General features: G+C 45.6%; 2 protein-coding genes across 3 annotated transcripts in view; both read right to left on the reverse strand.

Annotated features, from left to right (window-relative positions):
• ADAT1 (adenosine deaminase tRNA specific 1) overlaps positions 1-6,179 on the reverse strand; it is a 28,205-nt gene extending 22,026 nt beyond the window's left edge. The window contains exons 1-5 of the mRNA XM_052655968.1: positions 6,056-6,179; positions 3,602-3,782; positions 3,226-3,294; positions 2,230-2,284; positions 1,379-1,509 (exon numbers count right to left, since the gene is read on the reverse strand). Of these exons, the coding sequence (XP_052511928.1) occupies positions 1,379-1,509; positions 2,230-2,284; positions 3,226-3,294; positions 3,602-3,770 (424 nt within the window). The 5' untranslated portion in view covers positions 3,771-3,782; positions 6,056-6,179. The remainder of the gene's footprint in view (positions 1-1,378; positions 1,510-2,229; positions 2,285-3,225; positions 3,295-3,601; positions 3,783-6,055) is intronic.
• Positions 6,180-9,007: 2,828 nt separating this feature from the next.
• On the reverse strand, positions 9,008-23,041 carry KARS1 (lysyl-tRNA synthetase 1). 2 transcript variants are annotated; one of them, XM_052655228.1, is made up of 15 exons: positions 22,911-22,984; positions 21,198-21,384; positions 19,016-19,169; positions 17,630-17,795; positions 15,512-15,605; positions 15,013-15,199; positions 14,800-14,925; positions 13,551-13,670; positions 12,381-12,543; positions 12,095-12,268; positions 11,853-11,938; positions 11,433-11,518; positions 10,712-10,838; positions 9,922-10,065; positions 9,008-9,289 (listed from the first exon to the last, which is right to left on the reverse strand). In XM_052655228.1, exons 2-15 carry the CDS (start codon positions 21,341-21,343, stop codon positions 9,191-9,193), a joined length of 1,872 nt encoding a protein of 623 aa, XP_052511188.1. In that variant the 5' UTR covers positions 21,344-21,384; positions 22,911-22,984; the 3' UTR covers positions 9,008-9,190. The 2 variants fall into 2 exon arrangements, with proteins under 2 accessions (XP_052511188.1, XP_052511189.1); XM_052655229.1 differs by lacking the exon at positions 21,198-21,384 and having other exon boundaries at positions 22,911-23,041.
• Positions 23,042-23,083: the final 42 nt, after the last annotated feature.

The raw sequence follows: 23,083 nt of genomic DNA on the forward strand, positions 1-23,083 counted from the left end.
TGTGGATCACAATAAACTGTGGGAAATTCTTCAAAAGACGGGAATACCAGACCACCTGACCTGCCCCTTAAGAAATCTGTATGCAGGACAGGAAGTATCAGTTAGAACTGGACGTGGAACAACAGACTGGTTCCAAATGGGGAAAGGAGTATGTCAAGGCTGTATATTGTCACCCTGCTTATTTAACTTATATGCAGAGTACATCAGGCAAAATGCCTGGCTGGATGAAGCACAAGCTGGAATCAAGATTGCTGGGAGAAATATCAATAACCTCAGATATGCAGATGATACCACCCTTAGGGCAGAAAGTGAAGAAGATCTAAAGAGCTTCTTGATGAAAGTGAAGCAGAAGAGTGAAAAAGCTGGCTTAAAACTCAACATTCAGAAAACGAAGATCATGGCATCTGGTCCCATCACTTCATGGCAAATAGATGGGGAAACAATGGAAACAGTGAGAGACTATTTTTGGGGGGGCTCCAGAATCACTGCAGATGGTGACTGCAGACATGAAATTAAAAGACGCTTGTCCCTTGAGAGAAAAGTTATGACCAACCTAGACAGCATATTAAAAAGCAGAGACATTACTTTGCCAACAAAGGTCCATCAAGTAATAGCCATGGTTTTTCCAGTAGTCATGTATGGATGTGAGAATTGGACTATAAAGGAAGCTGAGCGCCTAAGAACTGATGCTTTTGAACTGTGGTGTTGGAGAAGACTCTTGAGAGTCCCTTGGACTGCAAGGAGATCCAACCAGTCACTCCTAAAGGAAATCAGTCCTAAATATTCATTGGAAGGACTGATGCTGAAACTCCAATACTTTGGCCACCTAATGCGAAGAACTGACTCATCTGAAAAGACCCCGATGCTGGAAAAGATTGAAGGCAGGAGAAGGGGACAACAGAAGATAAGATGGTTGGATGGCATCACAGACTTGATGGACATGAGTTTGAGTAAACTCTGGGAGTTGGTGATGGCCAGGCAAGCCTGGCGTGCTGCAGTTCATGGTGTCACAGAGGGTTGGACATGACAGAGCAACTAAATGAAACTGATGTGTTTAATGAATGAATGAGTGTCAGGATAAATCGCCACAGAACTCAGGGCTTTGGACTTCTAAGTCCTATTGTTGGTTTTGGACCTTTAAGTTTCCTGATCCTGATCGAGAACTAAGAACTGAATAACAGTGTGAGTGATGTGCCCTCCACTTTCCTTGGTAGCGAAGTGATTAGGCACACTGGGCTGTTCACAAAAAGGCACTGTCACTGGCTGTAACTACGTTTGCTAAAGAGTTTTTTTTTTTGAGAAACATACTCACGGATAAGACACCGATAAGGAAGTAAAGATGAACGTAACATGAATCCAGAGATTTGAATATACTTACAGGGTGTATGGCTGGAGAAAAACACAAACAAGAGGTCTGGTCTGAGTTTCCACAGTCCTCTCTGAGATCCTGGGAGAAAGATGCTGTCCTCTTTCAGGGCAGCTGCCAAGTGGAGCTGATGGAGCAGGTACCTAATGGGACACGGGGTGGGGGGCGTTACCAGAGCGAACCACCCATGTCTGTCGTCAAGGGAGAGACTCTGGTTGGGTGATTACTAAGAAGGAAGGAGATACTGGAGACCAATGAAACAGACAGTGACCTGGAATTACAAGAACGAGCTAGTGATTCTCAAAATGGGGTCCATGAACCAGCAGCACCAGCTGGAATTTATTAGAAATGCACCTTCTGGGACTTCCCTGGTGATCCAGTGGTTAAGAGTCTGCTTTACCATGCAGGGGAGTAGGGTTCGATCCCTAATCGGGGAACTAAGACGCCATGTGCTGTGGAGCAACTAAGCCCCCAGGGTGCAACTACGTGCTGCAGCTGGAGTCCATGCGCCACGTGGAAAAGATCCTGCATGACACAACACAGATGCCATGGGCCACAGCTAAGACCCGAGATGGCAAATAAACAAACATTTAAAAAAAATGGAAATGCAACTTTTCAAGCTCCACCTGGATCTGCTGAATCAGGACCCCTAGGGATGGGCCCAGCTATCTGGGTTATAACAAACCCTCCAGGTGATTCTGAAGCACACTCAAGCATGAGAACCTCTATCTAGACCAGACCAACTGTATTTCAAGTACAGTTCAGAGGCTGACATAATTAGTATTACCTGGGGGCTTCTTAGAAATGCAAATTCTGGGGCCCCCACCCATGCTAGATCAAGCTCTCTGGGGGTGTGGCTTTACCTTTGGAAACTCCTTCTGGCTATGACCTCAGCATGGCTATCATTGAGGATGTCACCTGTGGCGAAGACAAGACACTAGTGAAAACATATGGAGCCTAGAGAGGCCCCGGTTCCTGAAAGCAGAACATGGCAGTTTCCCCCAGCACCCAGACTGGCCACATAACTCCTGGAGGGCTTTGCCAGAAAGCAGTACAATCATTATTGGCGCAGCATTTACAGCAGGGTTTCCTCAGCTTTGTGTGTGTGTGTGTGGGGGGTGTGTGTGTGTGGGGGGGGGGTGCACTGCAGGATGTTTGGCAGCATTCCTGGCCTCTATTCACTAGAGACCACTAGCATATTCCTCTTCTCCCAGTTTTGACAGCGAAAAATGTCTCCATACATTGCCAAATGTCTCCTGGGGGGCGAATCTCCCCTAGCCGAGAACTCCTGACTTTTAGGGAAATCTTAATCAGGAGGACAGAGGTCCAGATCTTTTGTCCCTGGTGCCATACTTGTGCCCATGGTGAAACAATTCTGTTGAATTCAATCAATAGCAGTCCTGGAACAGTGTCCTCGTATCCCCAGGAAAACTAGGATGAGGGAAGCAAACTGGAGGACTCTGTTAACTGGCATCCAGAAAGTGAAGATGCCAGACCTCTAAGGGATTTTCTTACTCTTTCTTGTGCCAAAATCTCCATTTAATTCACGATTGCTTTCTGGGGCTTCAGATGTACTATGAAAAGCTAAACTCAGGGAACTTTTGGTTTGAGCATGAAAATAAATGGCCAACTTTCAATCCACTCAGAAAGATGTTCCTGGTGGCCTTTGCTTCTGAAACTTATTTCCATTCTTTAAATGAGTTCTGTCCTTCCAACTGGAGTGACAGTCAGCAGGAAGTGAAAGGTCAGCCACCTAGTGATAAGGCCCCTTTGCTCTGCCGGGAAGAGAAACAGGTGACACGGACACCGGTTTTCTAAAACTCCCTAACAGGCCCCGTGTAGACCCCACCCAGCCTTACCGCTCTTCCTCATTTTGGACTGGCCTATGCATTTGGTTCCTGTTCCCATTGAGACAACTTCCTTTGTCACTGAGTGGGCAAAAAAGCAAATCATGAAATGAGTTCTTAGAATCTGAATGGTTGGCAAGTTTAACACCCCCCCCCCCCCCCCCCCCGCCCCCCAACATTCATCCAGAGGACTCCCTCACAGGCTGCCCCAGCTGAGGGCTGTGGTTTCTGCACGGCCATCTCCCGCCACCAGAGGTCCCGCAGCGCCTGGCCAGCAGCAGCAGAATGTGCCCGGCATCTCGGATCATACCCAACCACCACCATCCCTTGTCTAGCCCTGTGTCTCTTACTGGGAGAGACAGTGTGTTTCAGGGAGAAAAGGTCTCACCTTGCACTGGTCCGTCAGAGCGGTCGCAGGCCTGGTCAGCTGTGGGTTGTATTTTCACCACGGCTGCGAGCAACGTCCACTCGTGGTAGGGCTCAGGCTTCCCTTGCTTGGGCAGCCTGCTCCCATAGTGCTCGTAACACAGCTGGGCAATCTCATCCGCAGTCCACATGGTGCTCAGGCCCTGATCAAAACCCATAGGTGTCAGGACAGAAAGGAGAGCCAAGGCAAGATGCTGCAACCCACACCTTGCTGCAGCAGGCGTTCCCAGGTAACCCCTTCATGTTCCTGGTGAAGCTCCCCTTTTGTAACTCTGTGTATCATCTTCTCTGACTACCCCTCTGCTTTCTTTTTATCATTAATGAAAGAGCAACAAAGTCTCAAATCTCACAACCCCAGAAGATACATTATTCTTCAAGCTGTTTTTTTTCTAATGTTGGCTATATGACATGTCTCTAATGAATCTGAGCCCAGTACTCAAAATGAAAGCATATGAGGAAATATTGTTGGTATTCCACTTTTCATTTGGAATAGCACGTAAAGGGCTGCAGACCTCAGCTTGCTTCAGACAGACCCTCACCACACAAAGTTCATCTTTCTGGGGATAAAGGTCTTCTTTTCTATCCTTTTTTCCCAGACATTTTACTTTTCTTTCCCTCATAGCAGAGAGGTTCTTTATCCTCTGTCTAGTAAGCCTCCACCCCCATCAGGAAAGCAACATTTTAATCTCTTCCACAATCTTTTATGATGTAGAGGGAAGTGACAGAGCCCAGTGGTTTCTCACCACTCAAGTGAGACAGCAGTTCTGCTTCTCAGAATGAGGGCTTTGGAGTTAGCCTTTCTGGATTCTAATCCTGGTTTTGCTACAAATTAACTATGAGATGCTGGGTAGATTACTTAACCTTTCTGTGTCATCTGATAAAAGAGACAATAGTATTTAATCCACTGGAGTTTCTGTGAGGCTTAAATAATATTTACAAAAAGTTGGCACAGTGTCCAACATAATTACATCAATTGAGAGTAATACTACAAATAAGAACATTTGAATTTCCTGTTTCATTTGCCTTGAGCTCCCTGGCAGAGAGTGGATCTGTGATGCATATGTAAAGCCATGAATAAGAGACCATGAAGCGGACCTAAAAGAGGCCTAGAACACTTCCCTTGACACTCTTCTCATTGTTGACACTATCAATGCTCACTCAGTGACCTCATTTGGTCACTGAAATGTATGAAAAGCTTCTTAGGAAAAAATAAGATCATAAGGTGATGGGCAAAGCCAAATGTGTCACCAAACAAAAAAAAGCCTCCACTTGAGCCTCAAGGCATATAGCAGACAACTGATTTTTCCACAATAAGCTCTCTGCACTGTCAAATTAATAAAACAAGGAGACGATTCGATTTATGAGCCTCTAATGCTGTTGGCCTATTTAAGCAAACCAAGATCTAAGTGTGTAAATATCTTAAGGTCACCATATCAAAACTGCTAAGGACAACCAACCAACAGCTGTCAGCTAGGCTTCCAGCTGTAGCCAATCAAATGATTTCTTCTTTTGTTTCTGCACTTTTTCTGTAACAGTCTACCTTGCCTCCTGTCTGCAGAGGGCTCCTAACTACTTCTGCTTTGGTGCTGCCCAATTGGAATTGGTTTTTAACCCAACTTATAAAATTCTAATATGCTTCAGTTTATCATTTAACTGTTCTGATGTGTGGGTTATTATTTCAATAAACGGTCATAGTACATCATATCATAGTGATTTAAATTAAGAATCTGGCAGCTGCTGCTGCTGCTAAGTCACGTCAGTCGTGTCAGACTCTGTGCGACCCCATAGACGGCAGCCCACCAGTCTCCTCCATCCCTGGGATTCTCCAGGCAAGAACACCAGATTGGGTTGCCATTTCCTTCTCCAGTGAATGAAAGTGAAAAGTGAAAATGAAGTCGCTCGGTAGTGTCTGACTCTTCGCAACCCCATGGACTGTAGCTCACCAGGCCCCTCCGTCCATGGGATTTCCCAGGCAAGAGTACTGGAGTGGATTGCCATTGCCGAACTGACATAAATTGTGATTTATAAGTCAGAGAACCATCATAAGTTTTCTTTGCCCCACGGGTTGGTTTGCCGGGTCTTTAGCTCAAACTGACTCCAGTATTCGGACAGAGGCGAGCCTGGAGATCTACAGTCCACGGGGTCGCAGAAGTCGGACACGACTTAGTGACTAAACCACAACCACAAGTTCCCCTAAGTAGGGATTGAAACTGGACCATTGCAGGAAAAAAAGCGGATCCTAACCTCTAGACCGCCAGGGAGCTCTCGCAGCATAAACCTTGTATTTGTTAGAGCAAAAGAAAGGCATGGGTAAGCCACCAATCCTCCGTTTGGAAGAGATTTCCCTCTCATTTCGAGGGGGCGAGGAGCATCAGAAGGCAGTATACTTTATGAAGGCAGATACTCCGGTACCCACCTGAAATTAAATCATAGGTACACAAACCATAATAGCCAAGGAAGACAGAACTTGCCAGAAGAAACGCTGACTCTCTATGAAGCAGCAGCCCAGAACTTGTATCATCACATTCTCGGTGCTGTCAGGATGAGCGTGCCCAGTAGTTGAAACGAATAAAAGTTTTGCTACACTGAGTCCACTAAAATTCAAATCCACTCTCTCCTAGAACGTGAATAATTTTTAATATGAAACAAAAGATCAGCTGTTAGTTCTTTGCCCACAAGGTTGCATGTTTTAACAGTTGCAAAAGGCTGAAGAGACCACTTCCTTTTCAAAGAAAGTTAGGGCCAGGGGCGAAAAGCCCTTTTCGAAGGGTTGGAAGGGAAGCCTACTTCCGTCAGCCCCCGGCTCAACACCCTCAAGAGGTCCGGGTAGGGCCAAGGTGTCCAGTCAACAGGAGACTCCGGGCCCCTGCAGCCAGGACTAGGTGGGTGCCTGCCCTCTTTGGTTCTGTAGGACGTGCAGCACCGCCACGCGTTCCGGGCTCGCCCGCAGCGGGGGCTCTCCGCGCCGGGAGGGCGGTATTGCCACTAAAGGAGCCGCGTTTTACCACCGGACGCGTGGTGGGAGAGGTACTGTTGTCACGTCCTCTCCCCACACAAACGGAGCTTGGGAAAAGTCAGACACTGGAACCTGACCCAGAAGCCACGAGGACCCCCACCGCCCCACGCCCGCCTCGCGCGCCCTCGGCTCCCTGACACTCTCTGAGACCCTCCCACCTCTTCGACACACGCCGTCGAAGGGAGCTGACGGAGCGTGTGCGGCGCAGCGGACGTGACGTCACTAAAAGGCGACACACCGTGCACTCCGGCCTCTGTAGTCACTTAGGGGGCGGAGCTAGGCGGGAGGGTCAGATCCGACTTCCGGCGCTGTGCGTATCAGTCAAAGGGGCTCGGGAAGCTGATGGTGTGCGAGAGAATAGATTCCAAGAGTAGAATGATGTCGTATCTTGGAACATTAGGGTAAATTTTTGTCTAAAACACTGCTATCCAGTAGAAATATAATTCGAGCCAGATATGTAACTTAAAAATTTCTACATTTTAAAGACTCAAAATAGATGAACTTAAACGATATTTTATTTAACCTGACATATACAACATATTTCAGCGTGTCATCAATTAAAAAAAATATTGTATTTTATATTTTTCCATACGAAGTTTCAGAAGTCTGGTTTGTATATTACACTTACATGGACATTGACATTGAAGTCTCTCAGTCGTGTACGACTCTTTGCGACCCCATGGACTGTAGCCTACCAGGCTCCTCTGTCCATGGAATTTTCCAGGCAAGAGTACTGAAGTGGGTTGCCATTTCTTTCTCCAAGAGATCTTCCCGACCCAGGGATCGAACCCGGATCTCCCGCATTGTAGGCAAACGCTTTACAGTCTGAGCCAGGTGAAGTCACAGTACATCTCAATTCTGATCAGCCACATTCCAAATGTGCAATAGCCGCATGTGGCTCATGACTTATTTAGTAACAGTTCAGGTCTAAAACCTTCAGATTGTCAGTAACACATACTACTAGTAATACGTAGTAATATATAGTATAGCTGTCTGGATAGCTCAGGAGTCTGTTGTATTGGCAGTTGTATACCTCAATTCCTAAAGATGAGACCTGAGTCTGAGTGAACTCCCGGAGTTGGTGATGGACAGGGAGGCCTGGCGTGTTGCGATTCATGGGGTCGCAAAGAGTCGGACAGGACTGAGCGACTGAACTGAACTGAAAGATGAGAGAGAATTTACTTTTCATATTATCCCTCCAAAGCTAGAGAAGTGCAGCTTAATTGACTCCCATTCTTTTTTTCTAGATCAGAGGAAGGGTAAGTTCCTTACTCCTCCAAAGATAACGTATCCTGTTCCTCTCTCTAATGTGTTTAATCTGTGACTTTTAGTTTTTTTAAAAGATTTTTTGTGGGGGGAATCATCTTCCAGAGTTATCTCAAGGATTAGTACCACCGTTCATCTAGTTGCATAAATTGAAAAGTGAATCACCTTGTCATTTCCTTTCCCTTCACCCTCATATTATAATCCAATATATAATCTGTTACCAAGTTCTGTTGCTCTCTCTCTTGAATTCACCCAGTTCTACTTTTATGGCAAAACCCTAGTCCTTTGGACAAACTGCTGTTGTCTTCCTCTTGGATTGCTGTGCTAATCTTGGACTTTTTTTCTGCCCAGCTCGTTTTTTTTCACTGAATTGAACACACCAGATTCACTAGTCGACACCCTACTCACTCTTTGCACCCAACATCTAACAAACATGCTTCCTATGTCCAAAACCACACTCGACCTTCCTTCTCAAACCTGCCCTTCAAATTTTTCCCATCTCAAGTCAATGACAACTCTGCTTTCCAGGTGGTTAGGCCTAAAACCTTGAAATTATTTGATTCCTCTTCTCACAGCCCACATTATCAAACAGATTCTGACCTCAGGAACACAAACTCCAGTAACTCATAACCATCACCATCATTTTATACCATCCAAAATAAGCCATCATGTCCTCCTCAGCCTGCAAATGCAGAGTTAACTCTCTCTCACTCTTGCTATCCACATACTAACTAGGACAGTCTTTGAAAAACACTGCTCATAACCCTCCAATGGCTTCTTATCTCCCTCATGATAAAACACATACTCCTTTGCATGGCTTACAGGTGCCTGCATGATTTGGCCCCTCACTGAGCTTTACTTACTCCTTTCTGGTCATTCCACACCCCTTTGGAGCTCCTCAAAAATGCAGCCCTCTGGTCTGGCCTATGCTTTTCCACTCAGATCTCTGTTTCTAGATTTCCACTTAGATGTCACCTAGAAAAATTTGTTGAATGAGTAAAGTGGTATAATTCTAAACATTCATTAGGTCAGTTGTCTGGGAGATAAGATGACATTTCAAAAGTAAAAAGAGCGGTAAGACAAGAGTAGAGACAAATGGTTTATTTGGTAACAAGGAGTAAAAAGGAATTCTTGATTCCTCTTCTCGCTTTTGGCGGCTGAAGTGAAATGTGATAGTCAAATAGACAGCAACACACACAGGAATTCCCTCGCAGTCCCTGATTACAGAAATGCAAAAATGCCCGTCACATGACTCGCCATTACTGTTTTCTAGACAGAAGTGCCAGGTGCTGTGCTTTCCGGGACATCCGTGGTGGCTACATTCTCCTTCTTGTCTTCAGGTTTCATGGCAGGAAACAGAAGCACTTCCTACAGGAGAGAGAATGGATTCTGAAGCTAAGAAGCACTTTTTCCTGCCCATCCACCCACTCCTCCCCACTGACCCGCCCCCGTTACTGTTATCACCAAAACCTGGAGATCTGTGTTGTGTTGTTTCATTTGAGTTCAGTCCCTCTCAGTTACAAACAGTGGAAAAGAAGAAATGCACAACTAAAGGATCTCGCACGCTGCAACTGAGACCCAGAGCCAAACAAGTAAATATTACAAAGGAAAATGCACAGCACTGCCGAGGTCACGATATCAAAAGAAGAATAAACAGAGAGGTTCTCTCCAAATGATTTCTTCATCTGTAAATATGGGGAGAGCAATAGTTTCTACATGTCCCAGGCTGACTTAAGTTAAATGAGGTAATGCATGAAGACGGCTCAGTATGTTCCTTGGATCCTTAAGAAATGCAAACAATTGGTATTTCTTCTGCCTTGGGTAGAATCCCCCCAATTCTGTACAATCAGATGCCCTGGCGGTCCTCTTGTGAAGTCACCGGTAACCTCTCCACCTGCCCCTCCTCCCAGCCCAACGCCCTTCCCCTGCGCTCCAGGCCCGCCAGGCCACGCTTCTGACACTGGTGCACACGGTGGTGCCCCTCCAGGGCTGCCGGGTACCTTGATGTTATTGGAGTCTGTGAGAAACATGGTGACGCGGTCGATGCCCATGCCCCAGCCGCCTGTGGGAGGCAGTCCGTACTCCAGGGCGGTGCAGAAGGTTTCGTCTATGAACATGGCCTCATCGTCGCCAGCGGCCTTGGCCTAGAGGACAGAAGCACACAGTGATACTGTTCCGGGCTGCGTGCTCTGGCGTCTGAGTGAGCACGTGGAAACTGCCAGAGGCGTTTCCATCCCAGCGCTGCTCTGGACACCCAGCACTTGCTGGAAACTGGGTTCCCAGGAACTCCAGGATGGAGCCATTTCTTTCGAAGACCTGAAGGTCAGGACTGATGAACCGTACCCCAGAACACATGCGAACTTCTCTGCCAAATGGAAATACCTCCACTGCCTGGGGCTCTGTGAGTCCAGTGAAGTTGATTTTCAGAGACTGATTATCCCCAACAGTGTCTCTCCCATTTCCTGAACCACCCGTCAGTGGCAACGCTAATGCAGGCAGCCTGTGGGTGCTGTGTTCCCATCCCTAGGCCACCTCGTTAAATGTACCATTTAAGAAAACGTAACATCCTCGTCAAAAAAGTGTCACACTCCCCCCGCAGATCATCACGCCTGAGCCCCATTTATACAGAAATTCTAGGGCCCAAACTGGTCAAGTTCTCCATCTTGAAATGTGACCTCCTCCTGTGAGGCCCGTGGCTTTCAGCCTCATTTCTGTCCTCATCAGCAGGAGTTGCAGGCCAGACACAGACCAGGGTGAAGGCAGGTGTCTTCTGGTGAGCTCCCTCCTTACCTTGGCCTGTTCTTCAAAGAGCTGGCGCTGTCGCACAGGGTCGTTCAGCTCCGTGTAGGCATTGCATATTTCCTTCTTCATGACAAACAGCTCAAAGCGCTCAGTCAGACCCTCTTTAGAGCGGTGCCTGGGGACAGACCACCGGGGAGGCGGAATAAACAGAATGTGTGGTACAAGCACAGGAACTCCTGAAATCTGGTTGACTCAAAACTGTTTCTGACTGTGACCTGAGGCCTGTATGCATCCTCAGCACTGAATCATTTGCTACATTACCCAGGACGGTTAGAGACAAGGAAGCTTGAATTATCTTACAACAGACCTATGCAGTAGACTGGGACCCCGAACCAAACCCGTATTCATGCCCTGCCACGCTGACTCCGGGCTGCCTGGGTGACTTGCTCTGGCCAGTGGGACATCAGCAGAGGCTTGGTGTGTGTTTGCACACCAGGATTTAGTCTTTCAAAATGATTCCACTTGGAGCCCTGGCTCTGCTGCCAGAGAAGAGGCTCTGGAGGAGGAGAATCCCCTGCAAGGGGATGCAAGGCACGCTGGCCGAATTCCCAGGTGAAAAAAGCCACTTGAGTTACCCTCACCAACACCACATAGGGCAGAAGGACAACCCTGTGAGCCCATACACTCTTAAGAATGAACTGCTTTATGTCACTAAGTTCTGAGCTTATCATGCAGCAACAGGTAACTGAGACACTGCAGTCTGTCTTACCATTTGGCCAGAGGGCTCATTATCTGCGGGTGATCACAGATGAAGGTAGGATTGATGCACGTCACTTCCAGGAACTCCCCGACAAGCTGAAGGAAAAAGCAGAGCACAGCTAGAGCCCTTCCAAATGCCATTTTGATTGGCTCAGTCCTGGTGGCAGACGACTCCTGTCCACACCTGATGCTACAGAGGTTTATCTTAAGCTGCTGAAAGGTTGGTAAGGATTAACTAAGGTAACAAATGTAACTATTTGGCAGAGAGCTTAGCACAGCAGGAATTTAAAACTTGTTCTCTCCTTTCTTTCTCTAGAGCATTCCTGTGAAGCTGGGGAAGTTAATTCTCTATGGCAGAGTTCTCCTTCACAGGGAGCAGGGTGCATTTCCAGTGGATGTGGGCATCTACTGCCAGTGCCCGGCCTCCCACCTTATCAAGCAGCCTGGCGGTGGTCCGGGGTGGAGGGCACTCGACATCTTTTGCCACACAGATATCATCAAGGATTCTGCGAGTTTCTGTAACACAAACATAAAAGTTGGGACAGAAGACATCACACCATCACAATACCACCCCAATGTAAGAATTACACGGGGAATTCTACTCCTGACCTAATCTAATTCAGAGCTGAACAGGAAGGAGGGCCCTACAACTGGAGGAGTGCTTCACTTTACCTTCAGTTTCGAAGAGGTTCGTTTCTGGCAGCTTCATGCCCAGGGCTTTCTCAAGCTCTTCTACCATGCTGATTTTCCGGAAGGGCGGGGTGAAGTCAATCTCATAGGCTTGGCCTTCTGGGCCATCTGGATGGTAGGTGACCTTGTAACTGCCTGTAATGTGTTTCACCATCCCTGGGAAAGAAACGTGTCATTTAAAGAGGACCAACAGCAAGTCCAATTGAAGGCAGCACACCAGTCCTCCAGACACGTTGGAAAGACAAAGGGAGCAGGAGGGGGGGGTCACCTGAAATCATCTTCTCTGTGATTTCCATAAGATCATGATAGTCGGCATAGGCCATGTAGAATTCACAGGTGGTGAACTCAGGATTGTGAGTCAAATCAATTCCTTCATTCCGGAACTGGCGTCCAATTTCATAAACTCGGTCGATGCCACCAACCACCAGCATCTAGTAACACATGGCCACGGTCATGGTCACGGCAGCCAGTCTTGTCTGGCTGGGGAAAGTTTCTGTCTACAGAAGTTGTAACTTGGTTTTCACAGCTCAAGCCATGCTTTCAGGTCTCCACCTAAATGCTGAATGCCCTACTCTCTTCAGGTCTTTGTGGATAATTATAATTCACTCTGGCTGCCCAGGAACACTGAATACTCTTCTCTGGGGTGTCCCCCATCTTGTGTAAGCTTCTACAGGAAGCCTCCTGGAGGTCAGGGTGCAGACACATGACCCAAGCTCCCCGGTCAGACCCATCTGTGAGACTTCCACGTGCAAAGAGGATGCAGATATAGCAAGAATCTCTTGGGGTGAAGGGGCCAGAGGTATCCGGCTTATAAAGGCAGTAACTGTGGAGGTCCTAATGGCAACGACCTGTGCCTCACACCACGCTTATGAGCTGTGCTAAGTTCCCAAATGGAAGATACTGGGTTCTTCACGGGGACAGCCCTTTGATATGATTCAGAACCATTCGAATTGTGTGGTCTCCAAGCCCGATTCTCTGATCCTCCTGGAAATTGTGAACTTCCCTGTATATTTGGATACATTTTTCTTTTGCTTAAATACTGTAACAGTTTTTGTTGTTTGCAACCAATGACATAGTCTTTGATATTTATTCTGGTGATTTGAGGATATTTCCAACTTTCAGGCAGAGATTCAACTCATTTCTCAACAAAAGACTAAAATCAGATTTAATATAAGAATTATAAACTTAAAAAGTTTTATGGGAAACAAAGTAGGTTAGGAAGATCTGTCCATCTAGGAAAGACACTCCCTTTGCCCTTAGAGAAGGCTCTACTGATCCTGTAGATAAATTCCAGAAATGTAACACTCACAAACTCGACATTTAGAACTCTTCTGTTGTTCTACCCTCACTGTTCCTCTTATTTCTGACTGTACCTGTCTAGCCAATGTTTTTCAGCCTTCTGCTTCTCTAAGGACACAGGGCATCTTTTATTGATTACCTTATGGTAAAGTTCCGGAGCAATTCTCATATATAAATTCATGTCCAGCTCATTGTGGTAGGTGATAAAAGGCTTGGCCACAGCTCCCCCTGGGATGATGTTCATCATGGGAGTTTCAATCTAAAAGAGAGGGAAAAACGTTTAGTTTACAGACGGAGCTCCTCTAGTTTGAGGGGATGGCTCATGCTTTGACTGGGATAGTCTCCTATATCCCAAGTAAAGATAAGTTCAATGGTCATTTGCAGGTGCTCGAAAAAAAGTAGAGCAGCCTCATTCTCTAGTATAGTGTCTCTTTCTATTAATGCCAAACACCATTAACACAGTATCATAAACTTTCACAAGCTGTCAGTGGGACTCTAAATGGGTATGCCCTTTCTTGAGTTCAATTTGCAGTATTTATTAAAAATGTAATGGCTTATATCCTTTGACATAAATCCAGCATACAGAAACACTTGTACGTTTGCACATGTACAAAGATGTTCACTAAAATGTTATCAAAGAAAATCAGAAACTTAAACTACCAACAGAGGAAATAATTATAAAGTATCAAAAAGGAACACACACACACACACACACACACACACACACACACACACACAGACATGCAAAGGGTCCTAGAATATGTTGGGGGTGGAGAGGTCCATTATAATATATACAACATGATTTCATTTATGTTTAAAACAAAGAGTAAAACCCTTCTAAAACATTTACACAGGTACCCCACCTGCAACATGCATTGGTATGTATATAAATATACACAGTAAAAGGCAAGGGAGGATACATATTCAAATGCATGTTTGGAGAGGGAAATTAGTTGGGAAAAAATGAAAGGGGACTTTCAGTTTTGTTCTACTTACTTCTTTATTATCTAAATTTGTTTTATGGTAACATGTACTCGTATTTCTCAATTAGAAAATATTCAAATTTTTTGTTCTAAAATTCTTCCTAAACAACATCTTTCAGTTTAAAGAAGTTGAATAAAAATTAAGAAAAATACTTTTAATTCTACGAAAAAGCAAAACGAGTTGGCAACATATTGAACATGGCATCATTAGCACGTGACTGGCCCTCTGCTGTGTTCATTATCTTTGCAGTCCTGTCCTACCTTCCAAATCAGGGCAAGAAAGAGGACTTTTCATTGAGCATGAAGCATACTGACACAGGATGTGCCTGTGGGGAAGGGAAGGGAAGGAAGAGTAAGAGGCAGGCACCGCAAGGCAGCTCATGTCAGGTAAGAACTCTCCATCACCTCTAGGAATCCCAATTCATCCAAGAAACTTCTTATATACGTGATGATCTTAGAGCGGATGATAAATTTCTGCCTCACAAAGTCATTCAGGATCAAGTCCAAGTATCTCTGACGATACCGTGTTTCCTAAATGAGAAGGAACAGAGAGGAATCACTGATGTGTTCCATTCAATGGTATGGTAGAATCAGAGCCAGAAGGCCACAAGAATTCACCTTGTCTTTGAGGCCGAAGTGAAGATGAGGTAACATGTGCAGGCAAGGAGACAGCAGTGTGATTTCATAGGGGATGATGCTTAGCTCGCCCTTCTTGGTTTTCCCAGGATTGCCCTGGACTCCAATTATGTCTCCCCGGCGCAGTTTGTTGTTAATACGAATAAATTCTTCTTCAGATTTGTAATTCCTGAATGAATGGAAAATTTAACTCAGTATACAATATTCCAGATTAAAACTGACCTCTGGTTTAACTTTAGAACCCTTGCTAAACTGTTACTGTGAATCTAAGACGACTCCTAGATCAAGGTCAAATGTCTGTCGCACAACCCAAGAACAGGCGTCAGTCTCTAGGTGACCAGAGGGCTATTTTATTTTCCCCACCTTACACCATTCCCTTTAACTTTTATTTCCAAAAGAAAAGAAGACCACATGGACTTTGTTCTCTGTCATGTTGCTCCGGGCCAATCGAGAAAGGCCTGTAAATGGTATTTCTATATACCTGGAATTGGCCATGACTTGCAACTTGACCCCCTCTCCTCGAAGGTCATAGAAGATGAGCTTTCCTCCAGAAGCTCTTTTGGCATGGATCCTACCTAGAGAAAGAACAGCAGAAATACTGGCAGAAGCTATTTCATGGTGTCAGTGCCAAAAAAGTTCCCTCTGCATTTTTCACATCCAGGCAGAACATAAACTAGAGCAATCTGATTGTAGCCCGGGGCCTAAGCCCTGCCCTTTTCTACAGCTCAATGGATTCCCAGAATGTTGGTGGCAGTGTTTTTGGATCTTCCTAAACCCCCACATAAAAAGAGAAAGCACAATTAGACAGGGGAGGGCAAAAAGCCACGGCCAAAATTTACAGCAAAATTACGTGGGAAGATATTCCAAGAATCCCCCAATAGGAGCATGGGTAAAAACCACCAAGGACCCCAAGAGGAAAAAGCTATGGGAATCAATGGGGTCTCTGACAGGTCTGAGAACGGGAAGTCTCCCCCAAAACCACAGGTATTCACTGGAAAATGTGGCAGGGCTAAGTAAAGGACTGCAGCTCACTGCCATACAAGTGAGTACTGTGGGCTGCGCACCGGGAAGGTCTAGGGGATGAAGCCCTTTAGTAGAGCCCCCAAGAACTCTCTAAATTCAACGGCCAGGGATCTCTCCTGGGACAAGGCCCCCCCAAACTGAACAAGACTGAGAAAACAGAGAAAGTCCAACAAAAGCAAGGAAGGAGAAGAGACTGAAACTCCCAGAAAGCAAGTTGCTGTATTTCTGAATGCTTCACACACAAAAAAAACAGAAGAGAGATCTCAGTGAAACTAGAAAAGCGATCTGAACCAAGCTCCCCACCCCTCCCTTTAAAAAAAATATTTATTTGGCTCTGTCAGGTCTTAGCTGCCACATGCGGGGTCTTTAGTTGCAACATGTGGGACCCAATCAGGGATTGAACCTGGGCCTCCTGTGTTGGGAGCAGAGTCTTAGCCACTGGATCACCAAGAAGTCCCCTGAGCTTCCTTTTAATATTCAGGAAAAAAAAAAAAATCTCACATTTAAAATAAAAAAACATCACAGCAGAGCTCTCTTGCCTGCTCATGTGTATCTCTTATAAGCACCTTATATTAATAAATCTATTTCTTGCCTATTAATAAAGAAAACCAAGGTCAAACACCAATATTAAATTTAGAAACAGAGTAACAAGAATAACATCTCCACAGACAATGAAAGCACTTGAGAAAGACATGCTCAGGAAAAAGTAAAGAGTTCTATTTCACAACCTGAAAGACATTTGAATATCATACAAAATATGAAAGAACACAAATCAGAGTTAGAAAAACTAAGAAATGAGATGGCATGAAAAAATTAGAAAATAAAGTAAAAAACCATCTCAGAAATGAAGCCTAAATTAGAAGGAAGGAAGACTGAATAAATAAAACATGTAATGCCTTAAGAAAATCTGGAAAGGAGGATAAAATTAAAAAATCACAGTATAAAAAAGATAAAAAAAGAAATTTGAGAAAAAGTGTCAAAAAAGCAAAGATAAAACATATTTGGGGGGCATTTAAGTATTGGCAGGGGTTCTCTTTAGGTGGTGAGATTATGGGTAATTAAACTTTTCTCTCTTTGCCTCTCTGAATGTTTGAACATTCTAAATTTTCTACAACTGGTAGTTTTATATAGAAATATTTTTGTAGGGTATAAATGAAAGACAAGATTTAATTATTTTTTGAATTAAGGAGAAGATCCTACACAAAATAAGAGTCCTCTAGAAATATAGCCTAATGTATAGCAGTCTAGGGACTCAGATCCGAATTTTCAGGAGCTTATTAGGGCATGGTTCCCACTGGTGGGATAAAGTCTCATAAAGGACTATGAACAAGTAGCAGCATCAGGTCAGAGGTCCCCCACAAAGAATGCCCTTTCCTCTGCAGCCTCGACGCTGGAATGTGGCCTCATGCCTCAGAGCTGCTCTACCTTCTGTGAATAGACATAATGGCACCGTCTCTAGGAATGTAGTCTCAGGCACAAGCTCCTAGAGAGCAAGACCACCCCAGACGTTCCTTTGCGCAACTGCAGAGGCCTGCCTGCTGCGGGAGCCCAGCAAATTGCCAGGGAGTCTTCCTACCTGCCACCTTTAAGGTGATGTCAGTCAGGTGGTCCCCAGGCTGCAGGTGACTGTATTCTTGGATGAAGTGAGTGAGCGAGATGTCCACATGGAACTTGTGTGGGTACGGATCTTCCCCACTGACCTTCAGCTGGTGGATTGCTTGGCTTCGGATTTTGAAGTATTGCTGTTAAAAAAAACAAAAGAGCTTCTGAGAAGTTGAGCCCAGTTAGACCAGTGGCCGGTCTAGCGGAGTTCAGTATTCTGCCTCAGAGGGGTCCCAATACAGTGAGGTTTCTTTAACCAAGCTCTCCCCAGCCTTGAAATCAAGGATTGGCTATGGAGTGAGACTTGCACTTAAATATGCAGGGTGGCCAGATATATAGCTGGGAATAAAGACCAGAATTCCAAAATGCCAAGATGTGACAAAAAGAAAAACCACATTTTTGTCTAAATAAGTTGTTTTTTTTTTTGGGTCGGGGGACGGCCCCCAGCAGTAGAAGCTCAGAGACCTAACCACTGGACTGCCAGGAAATTCACTAAAACAGTTAAGTTTAATTGGTGCGGGTGGCGCTGGTTACCACTTCTGGAGACACATCTGCCTGCTGAGTCACTTCTCCTACTTTCCTATCCCTGGTCACACACCAGAGTTTTCCCCAAGGCACACCCACGGGCCTGGAGGTATGAATATTCTGTATCAGGGGTCAGCAAACATTTTCTGATGCAACTAGTCAACTACTCAAGGTTGTAGTGTGGAAACAGCCTTAAGACATGTCAACAATGGGCATGGCTGTGTTTCAGCACAATTTTACTTACAGAACTAGGGAGGAGTGACAGGGATGGTGGGGCCACGGTTTGCCAATCTCTCAGCTAAAATAACCCCCCCAGGCCACCTGTAGGGAGAGATTTTCTCTAGGGTTGCTATAAAGTGAAAGTGAAGTCGCTCAGTGTGTCCGACTCTTTGCGACCCCATGGACTGTAGCCTATCAGGCTCCTCCATCCATGGGATTTTCCAGGCAAGAGTGCTAGAGTGGATTGCCATTTCCTTCTCCAGGGGATCTTCCTGACCCAGGAATAGAACCCGGGTCTCCCGCATTGCAGGCAGATACTTTACCGTCTGAGCCACCAGGGTTGCTGTAAGGTCCAGCTAACTCCAAGGAGTAGCAGCCACCTGAAAGTACTGGATTTTCTTGAATGTTAAGCAAGAAAAGACAAGAAAGATGCACAGGGCCTGTGCCTTCAACCAGATGGAGTGGTGGGCCCCCCTCATCAGTCCCAGTGCCTGCCCCAGTTCCTGTTTATCCCGCCAGTCACTGGTCCCTCCTACTGTCTCTTCCCGGGGAACCTGCCCAATTCTCATCAGAAGCTGCCCCGAGCCCAGGGAGGGCAGTTGTCCCGAGAACTCACATTTGGGTCCAAGCTCTCCTCCTCCGCAGCCACGCCATCATCAGCACTGTGATTGGTGGTGGCGGCCTGACTCAGCTGCTTCTCACTAAGCTCCTTCTGCTTGGCCTCCTTCTCCGCTATTTTCTTCTCAGCTTTCAGGCGTCTCTTTAGCTCACTGTCAGGAAGATGAAAGTGTTCAATGTAACAGGTGCCTGAAGAGTCCCCTACGTTCTGCCCCATCACCAATTACCAAAAATATCAACTGCCCAGGGAAACACACTTGTCCAGTTCCACACCCCCACGGTTATCTCTTAGTTACTAAACTCTATACATGAAATAGACAGGAAAAAAAAAACTTAGAAGCAAGATGTGAAAGATCTTTTTCTCAGTCTCTATTTTCCAGTCGGAGGTCCTTGGCCTTAGGTCCCGTCTAAAATCAAGATACACAAGGACAAAGAAAACCCTACATATACTAGTTTATAGTCAGGATAGGAATAAATGTTTTACAGAAAATCACCGAGATTTTCTCAGGCTAATTAGTCTTGGGAGCCCCTTGAGGCCAGGGACTGAGTTGTTTGGTATCCTGTGGACAACATGAAGTTCTGAGAGCATTAGATTTGATGTGTGGTAAGGTGAAAGTCCTAGCTTTGTCATCTCTCTCCCCTCCCAGCAGGAGTGGATTAGTCTGGGGTGGGGTGACGAAGTCCAGGGAGACACTCCTCTGACAATCTCTCCCTCAGCATTGATCAATGCATTGACAGTGACCCTCAGCACTGGCCTTTCCCCAGAGGAGCTGGACTTTGACAACCAACTGGGTAGACAGTGTACAAAGCAGCATGGTGTAGGGGATAATATACCATCTTTGGAGCCAGACTGTCTAGGACTAAAACCTGACTTGGTGTGCTTGAGCAAGGTACTCAATTACTCAAGTTATTCCTTTAAAATAGTAATAGACATCTTCTTCCCTAAATGTGGTGAGGACTGAAATACACACAGAGATAACCCCCATCCCTAGCATCTAACTGCATTCTTTATTTAAGTATGCAAATGTGAACTACTCTAGGTATTGCCCCACTGTCTTAACTCTTCACACCCTGCCTCAAGGACAGAAACTTTACAGATGTGGATTAAATTTCTGGTCATATCTCTCACTATCCAAACTCTTTTAATACTTGTTAGCTGAGACTCAGAAACCAAACAGATTTGGGCAGAGAGGGATAGCCTCATTGTTCTTTCAAACCACCAATGTTAAATGAATATCCTATAATAATGAACCATGGCAAATGATCCCTCGTCATGCTTGCTATTGTTTGGTTTCAGGGCACATTCTTAATTATATATGAATTTAGAATAACTCAATTAAAAAATGGAGATTTGAAATGACCATCTTTTAAGTAAGAAAACTGACTCTGAGGCCCCAAAGTACGTGTCTCTGGGTATGATCTGTTTTGTATCAGTTGTAAAGCCGCCTCTCCAGAATGTGCTAGATTTATTGTGCTGTCATTCAGTCAGGAGCATCTAAGCCTATTTGGTTCTTCCTAGCAGCAATGGCACCCACTCCAGTACTCTTGCCTGGAAAATCCCATGGGAGGAGCCTGGTAGGCTGCAGTCCGTGGGGTCGCTTAGAGTTGGACACGACTGAGCAGCTTCTCTTTCACTTTTCACTTTCATGCATTGGAGAGGGAAATGGCAACCCACTCCAGGGTTCTTGCCTGAGAATCCCAGGGACGGGGGAGCCTGGTGGGCTGCTGTCTATGGGGTCACACAGAGTCAGACACAACTGAAGTGACTTAGCAGCAGCACCAGTTTTTGCCATTTAAATCAAATCACTAAAAAGGGTTATCCAGAAAGGTTCTAGGAATAAGAACTTAGACTATTAACCAAATTAAATCTCAGAAGCAAAGAAATTCCAGAAAGATAGGGACGGGAAAATAATCGGTGTTACAAATTCTTCTTTATTCATACAAGCGTTTTGTCTCAGCACTGTTCTAGCATAAGACCTAAACGTCATCTCAAGAATTTATGGAGTGAGAATTTGAATTTATTAAAGAGAAACTGAGAAAGGACTATTGGTTTGGGTAGTAGGTAGCAGGGCTGTTTACTTGGCAACAAGTCCAAAACTCAGCCAGAGGCTTTACAGATGAGAAACTAATTAAGAAGGACCTTTGCTTCCAGAGCAATAAAGAAGGTAAAGGGCACCAACCTTCTCTTATCAGAAAGTGGCTTGTCCTTGTGAATCGTTGTAAAAGGAGCAAGTTGACACAGGCGCAGCTCCCTCTGCCCCCACTGTGCCCAGGAGGTTTGGCGCAGGGACCCCCTAACAAGCCTTACAGCGGATTGCATCAACATGGCAGAATACCCTGGAACCACCTAAGAATGATTACCACCACCTAACAGGAAACAGAGATGTGGTGTCAGATGGGACAGGCAGTACCATATACCCCCAGCCAGCACTCCCACTGTTACGGGTTGGGTTGGGGGAGAAGGGGAGGTTACACAACCTTTTAGTGTCCCATTTCATGCAAGACCCTCTCAACTGACAGCAGCCATCTAACACTCACTGTGCCACACATGTAACTGACAATGCTCTCAGCCCTGGCTATGGTACGATGATGCTTATCTGGGGTCACAAGTCAGTAATAAGTCAATCAATGGTTTACAGGTACAAATGATTACAACATTCTAGGAAATAGGAGACAGGACACAAGGCAGTGTTTCTCAAGTTCCTGACAGGCAGTTTCTTTCCTGGAGATGAGACACCTAGCTACAAAGATGGCAATGTGAAACATACAAAATGTCATCATCAACTGCCAACTCTGGACAAAGCTAAAAATAAGCCGCAAAGGCACCTGAGTCAAAGACTTGTTTGGAGCTCTAGGAATGAGAAGGAAAGGAGAATTTCAGGAAGAGTCTTGGACTACATTAAGTTTATACATTAACACTGGAAGGCAACACAATGACAGAGATCATGTTCTTCACTGCATTAAAATGAATGAGGCCTTAACTGAGTCACCTGGCAGGCAGCCTGCTTTTAAACTTGGAGACAATAACTGGCATACAGTGGTGCTCACTAAAGATTCTGACAAAGGAAGTTCCAAGAATAATCAAGACACAGAAGTAAAAAAAATGCACTAAGGCAGCCATTAAATGCAAGAAACTAACTTCTCTCCGATGACCCTGGAAGGGTACTATATTTATGTACTATCTTTGGGAGTACTGAGCAATTAGTCACTCTTATCACTGCCTAGGTTCTATGAAGGACTCCGGTTGAGGAATGCAGTATTAAGAGAATACAAAGGACAATCGGTCAAAGGGAGGCCAATCTTAATTCATTTATATTTACCTTTATACTCCAAGGATTTGGGGTGATTAACAAAGATACTTCCAGCAGTACTAAATGCAGCTTGGTGTACTCGGCTAAATAAGACAGTCCATACTGCTGATTGGTGATTCACTCAATTCTCACAGATCCTCTGACCAACCAATAAAGATAGCTGCACGACAGTTTTAGAATGATCCCTTTAATACAAAAGGCTCAGAATGGCCTTGGCGAGGCCAAGGAAAATCTGAAGGTCCTTCTGAAGAGCTGGGTATTTATCATTTCTCCAACTTCTTTACCGGGGCGTGGCACAATAACACATTTCTCCGCGAAAAGAGTAAATTTCGCTTTTCTCCGTCGCCGCCCAGTTCTCCGCATTCTCTTACTCTAGGAGTACGACAGGGAGGAAGGACCCAACCAGCGGGGCCCTCGGGCTGCTTGGGGGATGTAGTTTCGGGACGCAGCGTCTGCGTCCCAACGTGTTCATAACCACGAGAACCGGCAATAAGACCCCAGGCACAGCCGTCCCGGCCGGAGCCTCGAGGCGCTTCCTAGTCCAGACTCTCCGATCGCATAATGACCCGCAGCGACACTTACTTTTTGCTCAGTTTCGGCTCGCTGCAGTCCACTTTAACTTCAGCGCCCTGCACATCAGCCATCTTCCCCAAAGGCCGGACCTAAAGAGGACGGGGAGTCGCGCGGCGACTTCCAGGTCAATGTCAGAAGCCCCGCCTCTTCCGGGGAAAGGGGGCGGGGCACTGTTCGCGCGC

Source organism: Budorcas taxicolor, chromosome 18 (assembly GCF_023091745.1).
Source record: "Budorcas taxicolor isolate Tak-1 chromosome 18, Takin1.1, whole genome shotgun sequence".
NCBI lineage: Eukaryota > Metazoa > Chordata > Mammalia > Artiodactyla > Bovidae > Budorcas > Budorcas taxicolor.

Coding starts and splice junctions, on each gene's coding strand:
- KARS1 (XM_052655228.1), bottom strand. CDS start 21,343: ATGTTGATGCAATCCGCTGTAAGGCTTGTTAGGGGGTCCCTGCGCCAA. Junction 11,519..11,852: donor CCGCCAGGCTGCTTGATAAG/GTGGGAGGCCGG, acceptor TTTTTCCTTCAG/CTTGTCGGGGAGTTCCTGGA. Junction 9,290..9,921: donor CAGACTCCAATAACATCAAG/GTACCCGGCAGC, acceptor TCTCTCCTGTAG/GAAGTGCTTCTGTTTCCTGC.